A 19,741-nucleotide genomic window follows, 5' to 3' on the forward strand; every position below is an offset into this window, starting at 1 on the left:
TTGTTTCATTCTGAACAGAATCAACAATTGCGCCATCCTACTTTTGGGAAAATATCATCAAGGAAAACTTTTTTTTTCCAAATTGCCCCACTCACGGTTGATGCTGTAGATTTTCAGCATCTGCTTCCGGAATATTACATGTCAGGCTCTTCTCAGCCATGGGTCAAATACAGATAATTGCATCAACATCAAGATGTTAATTGAGATCTGGGCAATGAATGATGACATCATACCTCATTTGATTACATCTTTCATTCACATCTGATCAGACCATTGGAGTGGCTTTGTGGCCCTCTTACAAATTACATTGTGGTCTCCCACCAACTTCTCGAAATATCTTCACCCATCTTCCCTCCCAGTTGAAAGTCTTGTTGCCTGTGACTTACTCAATCACAGGAGAGGACATTCTCATCAAAAGCTCTGCACAGTGTTCCTTTCTTAGTCTCTACCCTCCCAACTTTATCAGTGACCTCAGTGCACATGCTGTCCGCCCTCTCTTAATCAGGGTGAATACATTGCCTCCCCACCTTCAAATCCACTGCAACTTTGGCATATTTCATGGCCTTGCGCAATTTTGTTAAAATAAAGGCTCTCACTCAGATTCACTTAAACCTGTATTCTCCAAATATCACCAGTCAATCTTTGAGCCTCCATTTTGAGAAGATATTGCTGCAGTCATTACTTTTCTGAACCATCTCCAAGCTTCTGGATTTGATGCACTAATTCCTCTTTTGTCGTCCTGGTACTGCCTGGAGTGACTTTACATTTGAGAGGTGCAAACTTAATCAAATTATTGGATGAGCCATTCAGTGACTTCAAAACTTCACACGTTCTTCCAGAATCACATTGGGTTCCTGTTTTAACCTCTTTTTAATTTTTTTTTTTAATGGGCTACAAACTTTTTTCAAACACTTCTTGTCTCCCCAACCTTCTCCAGTAAACCTGAGAGGAACTTCTGGCCATCTTTGTCCTTAACTTTACAAACTCAGATCGTTTGCTGCTTTGTGTCTGTTTCATCCCCAAGCCAAATGGTTTGGTCTCTAGCCTCATTCCCTCTAATTACCCCTATCCTAACAATGCCTAAGTGACCAAGAGAGAGCTTTTAGTGATATCACTCATTAGGTGTAAGTAGGGAACAGGAGTGACATCCCATCTTGGTCATGAGACCCTTTCTGGCCTCTTTTTCACGTTAATATTTTCCTCACAGATACTGTGACTTTTACCATTCATATTTGAGTTAATCAGCAAACTTCAGTCTTTCACTCTTGAATCCTATCAAACTATTGTCCCATCTCCATTCTATTTCCTCTCCAGGTCCAAATTCCTGCTCCTGTATCGGACCAGCTCTTATTGGTTGACTGCACCATGCTTCACTAACATCCAATTGGATGGGATCATATTTGGTAGATAGCTAACCAGTCATAGGCAAAGTCATTGGGAATGACTTATCTTCCTACGACAACGATGGCCTTCCAGTGATCATTCTTTGGGCCTTCCTTTTTAATTACTAATGGGCTGGTTTTTGGTAACAACAAACCAATTTCTTCGTACGCTCTGAGACCCATACTTCACCTAAAAGTGACGTTTTTCTTTTCAGGGCAGAAAAATACTTGTTTATATGTTGCCTTTTATGTGTTCCCACATGTTTCACTTCATGGAGTCATGCAGCATGGAAACACATCATTTCACCAAGTTTGTCCATACAAGCCAATTTGCCTTCTCATCCCATTTGCCTGTGTTTAGCCTATAATTTTTATCCTATCAATCTACCTGAATAATTGTCTTTTAACAATTATCATCAAACCCTCTTCTGCTACTCACCTGGCAGCTCGTTTCACATGCAGTACACAAGGGAAGGAGGAACACAGCAGGTCATGCAACATCCATGAAAAAGTGAGCCTGAAGAAGGCCTCAGGCCTGAAATATTGACTGTCTTTTGCCTTCCATGGGTGCCACATGACCTGCTGATTTTCTCTGGCAATTTTGTACTGCACACGACCCCAATATCTGCAGATTTCTTGTTTGCCTCTGGTTAGTTCCTTCTACATACCCATCACCCTCTTTGCAGGAAAAAGTTGTCTCTCTGATACCCTTTCAGTCCTTCCTATCCCACCTTAAACCTATGCCCTTCAGTTTTAGACTCCCCTACCCTGACTATCCAACTTTCCATTTCCCTCATGGCATTAATGCTGCTATGAGATCACTCCCTAGCCTCGTATGCTCTAGGGAAAAAAGCTGCAACCTATTCAGTCCTTTCCACTTTAATGACATCCTTCCAATAGCTGGGCCTCAGAGCCCCACACAACACTCCAAGTTGTCTCACCACTGTACAGTTGTAATATGACATCCCAGGTTCTGAAACAATATCCTGGCCAATGAAGGCAAGCCTGCAAAGCTGCCCTAACCACCTTGACTACCTGTGTCACCGCTTTCAGGGAACTCTGTTCTTGTACCATAAGGTTTTTCAGTTCACAACACTTGTCTTTGACTGTCCAAATCCTGTCCTGGTTTAATTTGCCAAAATGCACCATCTCACACTTGTCCAAATTAAATTCCATTTGCTATTCCTTGCCCACTTTCCTAGTTGATATAGATTAGCCTTCTTCACTGTCTGCTATATGATCAATATTGCTGCCATCTGCAAACGTGCTAACCTAGCCATCTACATTTTCATCCAGTTGATGAACAACAGTGAACCAGCAACAATTCCTGTGGCACACCACTAGTCACAGGTCTTCAGTCCACTATAACTATAACTCCTTTCTTTTTAAAATATTTTAATTGAGATTAACATGCAAGTGTGCATACAGAAATTTAGAAAGCACATAACAATTCATTTATATACAAGTAAACATGCAAAAAAAAAGTAGTAAATGAAACTACATTGAGGATTGCTTGTTAACCTCAAAGACAATTAATCTATATAACGGTCAAACCTGTTTATTGAAATAAATCATATAGCGAAAAACTACATCTAATCTATCCCCTCCCTCTAATCAAGGTTACCTTATATAATTGAAAACAAACAGAACCGCTGGCAGCCCCCAGAGAACAGGCAATTAACCACCAAAACACATGGTTAATTTATAATTCTTCCAATTTAAGAAAAATTCTAAGAATAGGCCCACAATTTCATAAATTTAAATTTTATATCTTTGATATTGTACCTGATTTTCTCTCAACTTAAATAGGATATTTGGAGGAGGGTGGGGGGCTTAATAGTTTTTCATTGCCCAGATAACCATCTTTTTTCAACTGTCCTCGTTGGATGTAAGTTTTAGGGAATGGTATAGAATCGGTATACAAAGTCTTAATGATCTCTTTATTCAAGGTAATTTTGCCTCTTACAAGTAATTATCAGCTAAATTTAATCTGTCTAATAGATAATTTTTTTTTAGATATTTACAAATTAGACTCTTTGTTCAATCTAAGCTTTCGGATTTTCCGTGAATTTCTAACAGTAAAATTCCTGATCTCTTTTTTAATTTATGGTTTTACTTTCATGATGGATTACTAGCATGTATTTATAATAAATTATTAGATTTAAAATCAATATCTATGGCCAAGATTAAGAGCAGTTGGGAATAAGATTTGGATATAAAATTTTCAGATGAAGATTGGTATTCTACTCTCAACCTGATTAATGACTCTTATTGTGTTAGGCATATTACAATTTAAGGTTGTACACAAGATACATATGTTCAAACTTAAAATATCTAGTTTTTATGCAGATGTTGATCCACTATATGAGAAATGTAACATTTTTGAAGCTTCTCTGATCCATATGTTTTGGGAATGCCCAGATTTAGATAAATTCTGGAAAGACATTTTCCAAACGTTATCAACAATTCTTAAAATTAATTTTTAACCTTGTCCGTTAATTGCTCTGTTTGATTTTTCCTGTGATCCAGATAAACCTATGTCAGCAGCTCAGGGAAAAAGTTTTAGCTTTTACTATGTTGATAGACATTCAAGCAATTTTATTGAATTGGACAGATAATTCATCCCCTACTCGTACACAGTGGTTATATGATGTATTATCCAGGACTATAACTCCTACCATGTCCAATTTTGTATCTAATTTGTCAGCTCACCTTGGATCAGCCTACCATGGAAGGCTGTACTGAAATCCATATGGACAATATCTCCTGCCTTGTCCTCTTGAAAATGGTGTGATATAATTAGCCATACATAAACCCATGCTGACTATCCTGATCCACTCCTTGCCTTTCCAAATGCAGATAGATCCTGTTTCCCTGAACCTCCAAATTTCACGCACATCATTAGCCACCCTCAGATTTCTTGTTCCTCACCTGTGGCTAACAATTATACAAATTGCACATTCTTGCAGTATGGGCAGCACAGTTAGTGTAGCGGTTAGCGCAACGCTGTTACAGAGCCAGCATCTCGGGTTTGAATCCGGCGCTAGCTGTAAGGAGATTGTACGTTCTCCCCCATGTCTGCATGGGTTTCCTCTGGGTGCTTTAGTTTCCTCCCACCCTTCAAAAATGTACGGTTGTTGGTGGTCATTGGGTGTATTTGTGCGGTATAGGGTCATGGGCCAGAAGGGGCTGTTAGTGTGCTGTATGTCTTTAAAATAACATCTATGTCAGGGTCCTAGAAATTTCTGCCAGCAATATCTAAATAGATACTTGTCAAGCCATGAGGAATTATCCATGTTTATGCATGGTAAGACCACCATCATCTCATTTTGTAATGTGAATACATTTCAAGACATTACGATGCTCTTCCTGGAATTCCTTAGCTTCCATAATCTTTATAGTAAATATAGATGAGAAGTACTCATTTAAAACTTTGCCCATCAATGGTACTACACACAGGTGATAACATCGATCTTTAAGAGGGCCCCGTAGTTATATTTTTGTTTGTAATATTTTCATAGAATCTCTTCAGTCACTTTTGCAAATCTGCCAAAATTACCTCGTGTCCTCGTTTTCCTTCGCCAATTAATTACCACTTGTCTGGAGCCAATTTATCCTTGCCTAATTCCTACAGCTAGTTACTGACTTCACGGTGTGGATTTTGCTGTATAAATAATGGTCAAACAGTGGATTTTAATTATTGGTAAAATTGAGAACAACATCTAGCACTGGATGAAATCTGGAGGCTGTCATCTGTTCCCATACAGGGTCTCCTATTCTGCTCCCTGCTGATCAAATCTGCACTGTGTAATGGTTCAAATTTAGAATAATTTCCTATTATTATCAGACAAATAGATGAAGGAAAGCTATTGAGATCAGTTGCATTTTTTAACATGTGTATTACGTGAGTTTGGAAAAATGGCTCTACATATTACTTCTGCAAAAAAAATTAAACTTGGTGATATTTTGAAATTAATTGTTCTAGTTTTTCTCTGTTCCTTATCACATCCCCATACCCCAATGTTGCCTGAACAATAATTTTGTTTTTGTGAATTGATGTAAATGTTGAAAACCATTCTTTTGCTAAATCTTAACAAATTCTAGGCTAGCCCACTTTTAATTAGACAAGAATGCTGTAGTTTTTTTTTTAAATCATCAACTTGCAAATCTCACTTAAGTGTGGGACCTTGGGAACTTTAAGGGTTTGCTACATTGTCAAGGAAGTGTAACCCTAAATTCTAGGTTCAATTTCCAGATATGGGCAAGAGCAGAAAAACTGATCAATGTCAATGAACCAACTGTAATAAATTAAACAGAATGAAAAAATTCAAATTTTGCTTACTGTTTAGTTAAATGCTTGTGGTTCAACAATCCTGCTTTAAAGGGATTAAATATAACATTGTTCATTGAAGACTGTTAGATGTGGAATATTATTGAAGCTCCTAATTGTAAAATACATTTTGTCAGGCTTGGAATAAGACGTGACTAAAAATTGGTGGCAATGCTGCTACTGGCTACTCTGTGACATTCCTTGTGATGAGCTCTTTTGGTTGTACTCAATTATGTGAGTTATTTAATAATTTAAACATGAATGTAGGAGGTGGAAACTTGTCCTTTCAGTAGTGCTAAATATAGCAAAGTGCATTGCACTTTGTACCAAGATTCAGCTCAATTAACATCAAAGTGAATGAAGTCAATTTTTCATTAAGATTGATAGTCAAGTATTCCACCATTTATGCTGATACTTTGTCAAAAAGAAATAAATGAAAATTATAAGTGCTTGTGGAACCATTTTCCCCTGATCGTACTAAAAAAATAATAAAAAATAATGGGAAGTAAGGAAGCTAAATTATCCGCTGCACTCAGAGAAATGGGACCACAAAATGCTGAATCATCCAACTTTATAATAGTAATACTTTAAGATACTTTAATAAAGTTGTTTCTTTAATAGGTATCATTGGGGAGGAAAGTGTGTTCAATTTGTGTCCAACTCTTTGCAGCAAACCTGGTGGGCAGATACATAGCTTATAATAATTGATCAAACTTTTTGTAATTATTCTTAAAAATAATTTTAGATTTTTGTATTGCATGGATGTTGCTTGAAATAAAAATCCTAGTTGCTGCCACTATACGCAAAAATCTTTTAACTCCTCATTTCTAGTCAAAGCTTTTTATTTAAGCTACAAGAATAGGTTTAACTCCCACTTGATCAGAAACCAGGCAGAGAGAATTAGAAAATAGAAAACTCAATGGGTCAAGGAGCAGCTGTGGAGGCAAAAGGTACACATCTTGGTTGTTGCATCTACTTGATTTTCAGTCCACTGAAAGCATTTGTACGGAAACTGGACATCATTTGCAGTGGGCCACTAATAAACTGGGCTAATCTAATCCATCAAAAAATGTAGAACTAGCATTTAATTTGTCATTTTCTCCAAGCAATGAAAATCCACCACAGTGAGATGTGATGACATTCTGTCGTGAAGTAAATGCCCATAGAAAACCTATTTTGTGCACTGCTGCATGGAAAAAAACACAAAATTATTTTGTATTTTGAGAAGCAAATTACAGTGGAAAACTTTTTTTGATGTTTAAGAAATCTATCTTTAGATTCAATGACGTGGCCTTTAAAGGCTTTTAAGACCAAAGATTAAAGCAAATCTATAAAACAGCTCGTTTAAAAAATTCAGGAGGCTAAACCAGACCAATTCAGATATTCCACTTGAGTGTTCATGTGCATATTTGTCTGGTTGAGTGAAGGTCCTGAACTAGAGCTTCATCAGCTGAGTAGTGGCATAGACTTGAGATGGAGGAACTCCACCTCCACAGCCTTTGGAGACTGTTTAAGACTATCGTGATCATGGTAATAGCTGCAAACTGTGGAGCTTCAGCTCAGGAGTTGTTGAGCAAAGGGACTGCGCAAGAAGATATTTGATGGAATATAATTGGTAGAAACATAAATTTTTTTTTAAGATTTAGAGATACAGTACAGTAACAGATACTTCCAGCTCATTTCAGCCCCTGCCACCCAAATATACCTATCTGACCAATTAGCCTACTGACCCCATACGTCTTTGGTATGTGAGGGGAAACCAGAGTACCCGAAGGCAATCCATGCAGACACAGGGAGAACATACAAACTTACAGAAAACAACAGATTCGAGAGTGAGCCGCTGTAATAGCCTTGTCCTAACCTCTATGCTAACTGCGTTGTCACATTAAATGAATGATTGAAAAATCTGAATGTTTAGAGGGGCTTTTAGATGACACTTTCCATTTTCTGCTATTTCCCAATTTTAAAACATCTTCACAAAAACGCCAGAGACGATATTCCGATTTACTATCTTAATATTTCAAATAAATCAAACTTCATAATTGCAGCTTTATGTAGCCTTTAATTGGTTGAAAAAACAAATTAACATTTTGCATAACTTCACATTGAGATTTTCAGAACAAGAGTAAAGAAAGCACACTGTATAATGATAACTATATTAAACTTTAAGCAGATAAACCAAAATTAAGATGATTAAAATGAAATAAGATGAATTCAATGAAAAGTATCTCGAACTTACTCCTCTGTCATGATTCTTGCCAAAATCAGAATCTTACCTGTCAAATGTTATTGTTTCAAGGTGTTATTCATTTTCTTTTTATGAATACCTTGGAATAAAATATAAAGGGAATTGCTGCTCATTTGCAAGGGAGAAAGCCGAGAAATTGCCTTCACAAAATGTACACATTTTTTTGAGCACACATCAGAGCTGCACATTTAATGTTTTTGTCTGGTATCTGTCATGTTGATGTCAGTGCTTCCGATCATGAAATGGGTAGATGGAGAAGCACGGTCTCAAAGGTGGATAAGGGAGGGAGAGCACATCAGCAAATAGGAGGGATGGCTCTGTGAATGGAGAGGGAAGGGGGTTGGAGAGATGGAGGAAAGAAGAAAAAGGGAATGGGAAGGGAGGAAGAACAGAGAGTAGGCTAGCAGAAATTGGAGAAGTCAAAGTTAAAACCATCCAGTTAAAGAATGCCCAAATGGAAAATCAAGTGTTTTCCTCCAATTTATGGGTGGTCTTGGTGGACTAGCACAGAAGGCCGCAGACAGACATGTAAGCGTGGGGGAGGGGCATGAAATTGAAGTGATTGGCCTCTGGGAGATCCCTGTCACTGATGCAGACAGAGCGAAGGTGTTCAGTGAAACGATCTCCCAGTCTGCACCCAGTTTCTCTGATGTAGAGAAGGCCACGAAGCGAGCACCAGATGTTCCCATGGATACACAAGTGACGTGTTGCTTCATTTGAAAGGTCCTTTTGGGGCTCCGAATGGTGATGTGGGTGTCAATGGATGAGTGAGTCAAAGAGGGAGGAATCCCTATGGAAGGCGGAGAGGGGAAAGTGTATCTAGTTGTAGAATTGTGTTTTAGGTGGCAGAAATTGTATGGTAAGAATATCTCCAGGATTTTGGGAGACAAGGTTGTAGGATGAATGCAGGGTTTGTTTTCATGGCACGGCATCCTTGAGTACAATTCGGGTTGATTAGTATTTGGGAAGGGGAGAATCTGAAAGCTGATTTGGCACAGCAGACAGATGTTATGTATTCAAGAAACAATCTGCTGGATGAACTTAATGGGTTGAGCAACATCAGATGGGTGTAGGGTGCGGGGGGGGGGGGAGGAATTGAATTTTCAAGTTAAAAACTTCTGTAAAACTGTGAGAAGCAAGTAAATGGAACTGGTGCACTCATCAGCTATGGTATTGAATAGTGGAACAGATGGAAAATATTTATGCTTTCAAGGTTAAGCAGAAAAAAAAGCACTGCAATTTGTGATTGGAAAGGCTAGAGCTAAAAGGGTGTTGGCTTCCTACATTATGAACAGTGACCACAGTAAATGGTGTGTGGTCAATTAGACTGAGGAATACGTGCGTGATTTGGGAGAGTTGAATGAGAAGGGAGTGGGCCCTGTTATCAGGAGCTGAAGGAAATAAATTGCATGTATGAGCTGGGAAGTTGCTATTGGATCTGGAACAAATTAAGATAACTAGATTAATTGGTGACCTGTCAATTGAAACATTTTCTAATTGATTAATTAACTGTCATGCCTTACTTTTTTTTTAATCACACAATTAAAACATTTCCATTGGAGAAAGAGAAGCAAGAGCTATGCGGAAGATGGACACGGAGGCCAAGGTGCAGCTCTCTGATCTTCATCACCTTTGCACAGGATTCCTGTACTGCCATGCGACTGCTCAAGCTTCAGTGTCACAGCCCAGGCTTCTTCTGTTTTTCCTTGCTGTCAAGTGAAACAGAAAACTTTGGGGATACTCAGTAGGTCAGACTGCAAAAACAAATGGTGGCAATGCTGCTATTGCAGACCCTGGAGAGCAGAGATATAGTGCTTCTCTGAAGGGTCACCCAATGCCGGCGGCCTTTTCAAGGAGCCGACGGTGTTTGTAAGTCCAATCCTGCAACTGCAAGGTCTGTGCCCAAGATGCCATTACCTGTGCTCGTCAGTGGCCATGAAGGGTTGCAGGTCTGGGGGGCAGTAGTTCAGCACAAGACTCCAGAAACGGGAAGAACATTCCCCCCCCCCCCACCCTCATTGAGAAGGTGAAGCAGAGGAAATGACCCTACAGGCAAGGAGAAAGTGTTGGCACCCACACAGGCTGGGGTCAACTTGTGGTTGGGGTCCCACGTGGGCTGTGGACTGCTGGTGACCAAGTATCAGAGCTGGAATTCAAGAGGGTGCTGAGGGCAAGAGAACTCCCAAAGTTCCTTGAGTTTTGATGGCTTTCAGATTGTGTTGGAGGTGTGGATCTGGAGCTTAGGTTGCCGATGAATCAAAGAGATGTCTATGCGGCTATAAGGGCTGCGGGAGCACTGGATGCAAATCCACGGACCCTCACACACTCTGAAGGGACTCTCTTTTACTTCTATTTCTGCCTTATTGTAAGAGGCACTGGGCAACACTAATAGTGACTCTGCCTTACTGTAGGTAGAAGGAAATTTCATATAATATTCATGTTCTATACATGACAATAAAGAATCTTGAATATGTGAAAAGAGCAAAGGGAATACCTTTGATAGGGTGGATGAAAAGGAATATTTAGCACAAAAAAAGGACATTGCATCTATTTAATTTAACTTGGCACCTTGTCTGCTCCCTATTGTATCTAATCCCTGTGCTTTCTCCACATCTTGCCCTCCTTCCAACTCAAAACATTCCTGTTTTCTCACTTTTCCAGTGTGCTAAATAAATACTTTGCATTTTGTTTTCCAGCAGACTTTCTATTTGATTAGCTTAAATATATTTAATTCAGTTAAATGTTGTATACTTAGTGTTGCATTCAATAAGAAATGTCATGGAATATTTTATTTTTAATACTGATGTGGTGCTTTCACATCTCTTGAGTGTCAGAAACCTTTAAACAAAACCTTTGACAGCTGACCTCTTGTGAGAGAGGTCAGACCCTGCATTAAACATGTGGCTGTACTGGGGATGGCATGGCTCTCACCTTGGAGGAAGATGGCTTAGTCTATGCTGGAAGAAACAGCATTGTACAAGGACAGGGGAATTGGATAGAAGTCCACGGCCAGATCATCTTTGATCCTTTTGAATGGCAGAGCAGGTCTGATGGACCAGAGGGCCTCCTTTTGCTCCTTTTTATGTTTTTATGCCACTGAACTTGCCAACAACAGGGATACTTGCATATTCCCTTCAACCTTTGTGTAAATTTTATCCAGTGCAAGAGAAAACACCAGTACTTTAGCATGATGGAGAATACCCACAGTGTTGTGCATGCAAGGATCAAATAGTGTGGGGTTTTGAGGGCTTTTTTTCTGGTTTTAATTGGTGAACTTCCACAACTTTTGGAAAGTGTTGAGTATGAATCAAGTTGTAACAAGAAGCATTGCTTTGCAGAACTTAGAAATGATGGTGGCCTAGATCTATAAAAGAAAAGCAGTATTCACTGCTTTATAAACTTAAAATTTTTACAATAGAGTTTAAGTGGGGACAGAATCTTTTGTCATGTTTCCACATTTACATGATAACCGAAGTAAACATAGAATCAATCAATCAAATAAATCTCTTCATAATAGTCTAATGCATAATTAACTGAAAATTTTGATGTATATTTTTGATTTGACTCAGGAAATTTATTATATTTGCAACAATTATCTTGTTATCATTTAGGAATGAAGAAAAATATATCTTGAAATGTACGGAATTTACTGACTGATATAATCTAATTAAATTGAGACCTCTATGTAGCTTAATATTTGGCTTGGGGACTATTTTAAATTGATAAGTCATAGATAGAGACCTCTCTGGAGCCCTATTTTTCAAAAGACATATGCATCTTTTAAGTGCTTTTATGGAGCTGTTGGGCACTACCAGTTGCCCCAATAATTACAAAGATTGAGGGGAACAATAGGCTTTATTGTACATAAGACTTGAGCTGAGTTATGGAATAAAATTATGATAAAATATATCTTAAAAGGGTAAGATTGTGAGGTTTAGTTATCAGGTAAAATTTCATAAACAAACATCTCATTTGCTATGCAAGAGCTATGCAGAGGTAGACTTCATGTTTACAGTTGGCTTTGCAGAGACAATGGGGAGTGCTTGTGAGAGTTTCACAAGTCGGTGTTAATGGACCAGCATGTTTGAACAGTGGCCAGGCTCAAGAACTGAGAAATCTTTTTACTGCTAAACTGGTGCCAGAGTTTTAAATTTCTGATTGAAGTTTGATGTCCTAAGGGGGTAGCCACATGGTTCTGAAAACATCATTGTTTGGGAGAATTTTCTGCAGCAGTTTATGGTTAGGCAGACCTGCTGCACAACCTCATTTCAAGATGGGTTTTGAGTTCTGAGTTCAGCCTATTCTAATTCTCTGTAGTCAATTGCAGAGGTTGTGGCTGGTTATTGTGTTTCTCCTGAAATAGGGGAAAAAAGAACTCTTTGTGGTAACCTGGAAGAAGAGGTTATCTTTTGGAACAACCCAAGAGGGGGCAAGATTCTTCGATAAGACACTTCAGTTGCTGATTGAAAGAGATTAGTTTGTGTGTCCCACAAACAATGAATATCTCTCTGAAACCAACAAAGACCTTCCTGAGCAGTAACAACTTAAGTTAAAGCACCAGACCCTGGTGAATATACTAACTGCTTAATTCTGTGCACAGTATGGAAGATTGCCTGATACCAGTGAACTTGGAGAAGTGAAAAATGAATGATTGGACAGTGAAAAAGAACTTTCCTGAACACATAAACATTACATGCACGTGCGCTTAGAATTAGGAGGGGGGGGGGGAGGTTTAAGTTAGGTTAATAGTAATAAGTTAAGTGTTGATCTTATTATTATGTATTAAAATAAAACCAGTTTTGTTCAAGTAGCCATGGTCTTGGTGAATTTCTGTTGCTGCTAGTTTTTAAGTTCTCTGGGCTCGTATCAATGTTATTTCTTCATTATTTGTGGGTGCCCCCTGTTTGTGGCACTCTAGTTCAGCTGCACCAGCTCTGGAAAAAAAAACTCTCTGGTGCCCCCTTCCCTTGGTGCCTTAAGCATGTGCCTATTCTGTTTAATGGTTAATTCAGGCCTACGTCACTCTCACCCTGTGGCCTGGTGCGAGACCTCCAACCACCTATTGGTAAACAGAGCTGATACCTACCTTAGCAGCCGTAGTTCGCTGCTTGCACTCTGAGCAAGGGACTGTCATAAGCCTCTCTGACTGCAGCAGTCATGCGACCCAGTCCTGGTTGACCTGCTCTGCTACTGTGGTTTTTGTCCCCTTCTCTGGCATCCTTTACCAATCCATCAGTTAGCACTTGTGCGCCAAAGTTTAGATTTATTGTCAGAGGACATATATGACATCACACAACCCTGAGATTTTTTTTTTCCCTAAAAATATGTACACACAAGTGACAGATGTAAACAAGAAGGAAGTGCAAGCAAACTGTGCAATACAGAAAATAAATATTCAATAATGAATAAGTAATAATCCTTAAATTAGTCTCTAAATGTTGTGCAAGAGTCTGATGGTGGAGGGGTAGCAGCTATTCCTGCACCTGGTCGTGTGAGCCTTTCCTAATGACAGCAGCAAGAACAGAGTATGTCCTGGGTGCTCTCTGACAGTAGTGTTTCATGTAGATTTTCTTCAAGGTGGGGAGAGTTTTGCCTGTGACATACTGGGCTGCGTCCACTACCTTTTGCAGGGCTTTCCAAGGTATTGGTGCCCCCATACCAGGCTGTAATACAGACCGTTAGCGCTCTTTCTACTTCACATCTGTAGATGTTTTCCAAGCTTTTTGATGCCATGACAAACCTCTGCAAGCTCCTAACAAAGTAGAGGCACTGACATGCCTTCTTCATGATATTATTTGTGTGCTGGGTTCAGGAAAGATCCTCTGAGATAGTGACTCCCAGGAAATTAAATTTGCTCACCCTTTCCACTTCTGATCCCCTGTGATCGCTGTATCATACACGTCTGGTTTTCCCCTCCTAAAGTCACAATCAGCTCATTGGTTTGGTGGCATTGAGTATGAAGTTTTTGTTAGTACACCATTCAGCAAAGTTTTAATCTCCCTTGTGTTTACTGACGCATTTAATTCATTTAATCCACTACCCGTGGCATCATCAGAAAAAAATTGTAGATGGTGCTATTGTCATATCAAGACACACATCATAGGTATAAATTGAGTAGACTAGGGGGCTAAGAATGCAGCCCTGTGGTGCCCTAGCACTGATGGAAATTGTGGAGATGTTCTTACCAATCCTCAGTGATTGTGGTCTTTAGGTGAGAAAATTCAATATATACAGTGGAGGTATTGAGTCCCAGGTCTTGGAGTTTGCTCTTCAGTTTTGAGGGGATGATGGTGTTGAATGCTGAACTGTAGTCAACAAAGAACATAATATGGTCTTCCACTGAAATGTATGGTGGACCCATTGGTCAGGATTACAGTTTAATGCTAGATTTGAGAAATGTGCACCATAGTTGCTTGTTAGAGAGGGAGTCATGTTTCTGAGGTTCAACAATGGTGCTCCATGCATTTTTCTTGGAGTTGATGCAATATGCAGATCATGTCCAACATGCCTCAAGATGACAGTGGGCTGGGCAGGCCAGTTGTATGTCACAGATCATGTAGCTATCTGGTTTTATTCTGATTTTCCTACTTCATGTGTAAAGCTCCTTATCCACTGCCCACAGTCTGATCTTGCAAAACAATTTGACCTGGAATTTTGCAGAGGGCCTCAGGCTTGATACCCAACTGAGTACGGAGAGAATGAATTCTTGGAATTTATATGATGTCTCTTTTAGAAATATAATATTCTAATATTATATTTTGCTTTTACAAAATTACAACTTTGCTTTTTCACTGTAATTTTTAGTTTGATTTTATTGAAAAATGTGTCCTTTTCCCTAATGTTTATTTTCTGACCATTTTCTCAATACTTGTAACAGGGCCAAGCAATATTTGCAAGCGGAAGTCCCTTTAATCCAGTTACAATGCCATGTGGGAAAGTGTTACATCCAGGCCAGGGTAACAACGCCTATATTTTCCCTGGAGTTGGACTTGGAGTCATAGCCTGTGGCATGAGACACATCCATGATGAAATCTTCCTTATTGCAGCAGAGGTAAATATTTATGCTCATATATATTGCATATGGTCAGGTTCTTTCAGAGATTGTGATAATGCTATTGACTCCTAAATATTTGATGACTAAAGGTTCTGTTTTGTTGCATGTATTCATTTACCTGCATCCCATTTTCCTTTTTATCTATCACTTTTTTTATGCACTGCTGCTTTAATTTGAATGTGTAATTTTTTTTTACCAAATGTTTGTCTTCATTCCTGCTGAGTTACAAAAATTTCAACAGCATGTCTGCTTGCCTGGTGAACCTTGGAAATGGTAACTGGCCACATCTTCAGTGACCAAGAACTTGCATGATGGCAATCAAGGTCTTCCACAATATGCAAGTTATCATGTGATTGGGAAAGCAGCAGAACAACTCTTTGCTATGTTGCCAAAGGATTTCCATGCCTTCAAAATCTATTTAAAAAGTTGAATGTTTGATCAAACTATTTCATGTGAATAAGGATTGAAAATCAGAAAAAAGTAGAATAAATCCTTAAGATTTTTACAAACATTCATTGGACTTGAGTACATTTAAAAAATAGCTACCCATGAAATGAATTGGGAAGTTGGTCATGTGTCACAGGCAGCCAGTGAGAAGCTGAAGAGAATTGATGCGTCAGGTAGCATCCATGGAGAGAAATAGTTATTCACATTTTGGGTCAGGGCACTTCAAGACTAAAGTGGAAAGGGAGATAGGAAGCACCATTGGTGAAGGGATAACATAATATGAACTCATAAGCTATAGCTTTTGTTATCAGACTCTTAACTGGATCTCTGTGGCAAAAGATGATGTGCTTGCATTGTCTTTCATGACTGTTTCGTGCAGTTTTCCACTATATTCTGTGCCCTTGTCTACTGTAACACTGCTCCTGTTTTGTTTCTTTTGTTATTACTGTACTACCTGCAGTTCGACTTGGATTGCCGGGAAGCATGCAAAATTAAGCTTTTTGCTGTATTTTGTTGCACATGACAACAAAGCAATTGTTCATTAACTTTTGAACTAGTGCACATTTAGCAATAATATGGATTGTTTCATTTGTCATTCACGTACAGCTGAATTACCTGGATAGCCATCATTGCTTTGAAATTGCACAACATTTCTGGTTTCTTTTGGGTAACAGCATTTTGCATATTGGATCAGCAATTGAGACTTTTTCTAAGACTACTTGAATGTTTTTGTATTCCTACTCCGCCCTCCTCATGATAATGACATAATTTGTTGGATTGCTGCTGTTTGGAACTCTGGCTGGCCTTGAGCTTTATTCCAAGTGGAATAATACTTTGTGGGAAATCTTTACAGTTAAAAAAATTAATCCTGTTGATTATACCTGATAAGTTTGTAATGTAGCATAACTTATTACTTCATCTGGTTTCCCTTGGTGTTAGGGTAGATTTGTATTAGGAATGGATGTAATGTTTGAATTAATTTGGATTATGTTATGGATCACTAAATAATATAATGTAAACTGTAAACTTCTAACTTGTTTTATCTCAGATGTTGCAGTCATTTTGTAACTTTTACTGTATACAGATATCATATTACAACATCTGAATTGCTTCGCTTATAAAGCCAAAGTAAGCACTGAGCTAATCCTACATAAACAGTACAGTTACACAGTAAATAATTTGAACATCTCCCCTGATAAAGAGTAGCATATTATTTTAAGAGCAGTGAGTTCAATGTTTCCAAAACTTCAATCTAACAGAACGGTGCCTGTATTTCTTGCCAACCAGACAAAATGAATATTTGGAGATCTTGATGGATTTAGTGCTCTTTGTCAAGTGTTGCCTGTTTGTACGTTAGCACAGCTTTCTCTGACACTCCCAGGCAGCAAGACAACTAGGGATGTAACTGGGAAAGGTGTCTAGGTTTCATCATTTCCTATCCTTTGAGTTCCCAATGTGAAAGAGAATACAGCCAATGAAGGTGATATGAGGGGGGAAAGATCTACATATCAGTGCATAGAAGGAAGGCCAATTAGGAATGGACCTGAACAACATGAAGTAATTAAATTGTTTTATTTATGTTTTCAATAATTGTCAGAAGCTAAAAATATGAGAGAAATATGCTAAAAATCTGACATTGTTTTGATTGAATGTGATCATTGTGATGGAATGGAGAGAATAGATGTTGAAACTGAATTTAACTGAAAGGGCGCATTTCGGGGAATTGGTGATTCTGAGTTTGCAAATTCTGTCTCAAACCTAGAATATAATTTGTTGATAAAATTTGAAATTGCTGAAAATGGAGATTACAGGTTGAGCAAAGGTAACTGAAACAGGCCTCATGTGATATTTAATGTGACTTACCATACTGGCTTTTGATGTTTGATATCAACGAGCCACCATTCACTGAACAATCTTTGGCCTTGCTGAAGCCATAAAACCAGTCTAATGCAGCTGTATACTATGAATGGGGATTGGCAGAAGATTGAAATTCCCACACAAAATCAGCTGCTGAGTTCCTTTCTTCAACTATTCGCAGCAGCAGTGGGGCTGGGACTTTGTAAACAATTGAGTATATTATAGAACAGCAATTGTTTAAAAAAAATAATTCTGGCTGATGTAAAAATCACAGCTGCAGAAAGTCAGCAGGTCAAGCAGTGGCCTTTATATAGCATGATGTCTGCAGATTTTTGAGTTTTACTTTTTCTGGCTAATGGTTGCTTTTTTAAAAACTTGGTTCCAGAGAGATGGAGAAGACCCTGGGGTTGATATGATATTGAGAGAAAATTGAAGAGGGATAGATGTGGACTATGGGTGCCACAGAGGAGGCAAGGCTGACAGGAGAGTGGCAAGGAAAAAAGCGGAAAGAATAATTAACACGAGTTTAAAAATAAAAGGAACTGCCACACCATTTATGATTGGTAAGGGAATGAGGGTCTAAGCATGATCGAAGGGAGAGGGAGATGAGCAATGATTCTACAGTACCTGCTTCCACTAGCAAGGGATGTGAAACGGGAAAGCTCGACACAAGGACATGGTTGATGGTTGACACAGACTTGGTGGTTCAATACTATCCTTCTTTGATTGTGGAGTGCAATTGGTAAAAGGACTATGCCAGGGGATTGTGGGGAAGGGGAGCTGGGACCAAGTCCAGGGGAGAGGAGAGGAAAGGAATATGAAGAGAAATGTACCATTGTGAACCAGGTGGTAAGGTGGAGTGAATGTTGGGGGTGAAGAGTGCTCACTTGGAATACAGAGTGGAAAACAACTGCTTTCAACTGATTGGTTGGGGGAAGAGTAGCCAGAAAATCACACTTGTGTGAATGGAGGCTTCTACATAGCCCTTATCTTTATAATTGACTATATAGATTTGCAGCTAAGCACAATTATGGTGGCTTTGTTTCCCCTTGCAACAAATTGTTTACTTCCCTAATTACTCGCTGCATCTAAATACTAACCTCTTGCAAATCATGCACTTTGACGCCCAGATCATTTTTATTCTACGATTAAGGATTACATTGAAAGATTAACATCTTTAAATGTTTTGGTTGACTTTGTTAGTTCCATTGAGAGTGGAATTAAATTATCTGTGGTCGGAACAGTCTGTTACATTCATAACAGGGTCATTAACATTAAATGTAAACAGAGTCGCAGTTTGGAGTCTTTGTTGAGTCAAGGAGTATGGAAACAGATCAATCCATTTCACATTGGTCATAAAGCACACATTTGCATACTTTTATTCTCTTCACATTCCCATACCTACAAACCTAATCACCAACACATACATGCACCTAGCCAGATTCTACCAAACTATATTTACAGCAGCCAAATAACCTCCCTACCTGCACATTGAGGAAACCCATGCAGTCATATGTAGTATGTGCAAACTCCACATTGACAGGTTTGGAGATCAGGATTGAGCACAGGTAGTAGCAGCTCTGTTAGCTCTGTGGAATGCGCTAAAGTTGTTCGACTATCCTTTCATCTGCCTATGATTGTTTTATTTTCAGGACTGAAGTATAACTGGCATTAGTAAAAGTTTTTGCAATGTTGAGAAAAATTTTGGGCTGGCATCCATGATGATCCCAATAACTAAACGGACCAGTGAACCAGTTGTTGGATCCCTTGGAACTCCAAATCTACCCAGTGTCAAAGCAGTGTTGCTTTGTGCAGCTCTGCATTTGAACGAGGTGATTGTACTTCTCTGCCCCTGAACTCCAATGTGAGTCTGTGTCGAAGAGTATCAAGTTAGGTGGGTTCAAAGAGAGTCAAGTTTGGTCACAAATGTTACAATCACACATAACTTCAGTTAACACACAAGAGACAAACAGGGGAGAGCGTCAAACGGTACTCAATTAATATATTACTTAAATAATGATATAGACGTTCACATCGGATCTAGGTTGGACTTCGATACCAGTGGTCACCTATACTTTACACACTCACAGGCTTGAGTACACACTACCAACAGGGACTTTCGCACATACACCCTGTTCCCTGAACCAATCTGATCTATTGCTGTATTACGACTCAGCTTCGTGTAGTGCACACTTTACCCATAACTCTTCCAGCGATTTCCACGGTAGCGACCTTGCATAGAGCAATGTCCGGGGCTTGGAACACTATGCCATGAATCAATGCTTTATACAGTTCTGATCTGAGTGCCTAGCCATTAATGACCCTAGGTAATTTAAACAAGCCAAAGGCAAGGTGAGCACAAATCTTGATTGACAGGTGATGTAACTTCTGAATAAGGTTCAAACAGAGAGGATACGTGACCA

The 19,741-nt window shown here is 39.0% G+C and overlaps 1 protein-coding gene across 2 annotated transcripts in view; it reads left to right on the top strand.

Moving 5' to 3' along the window:
* The window catches only part of me1 (malic enzyme 1, NADP(+)-dependent, cytosolic), a 536,434-nt gene that overhangs the window by 470,635 nt on the left and 46,058 nt on the right, over positions 1–19,741 (top strand). For both annotated transcript variants that reach the window (XM_069887178.1, XM_069887179.1), the window contains one exon: positions 14,838–15,011. In XM_069887178.1, the coding sequence (XP_069743279.1) occupies positions 14,838–15,011 (174 nt within the window). The remainder of the gene's footprint in view (positions 1–14,837; positions 15,012–19,741) is intronic.

Source organism: Narcine bancroftii, chromosome 6, assembly GCF_036971445.1.
Source record: "Narcine bancroftii isolate sNarBan1 chromosome 6, sNarBan1.hap1, whole genome shotgun sequence".
NCBI lineage: Eukaryota > Metazoa > Chordata > Chondrichthyes > Torpediniformes > Narcinidae > Narcine > Narcine bancroftii.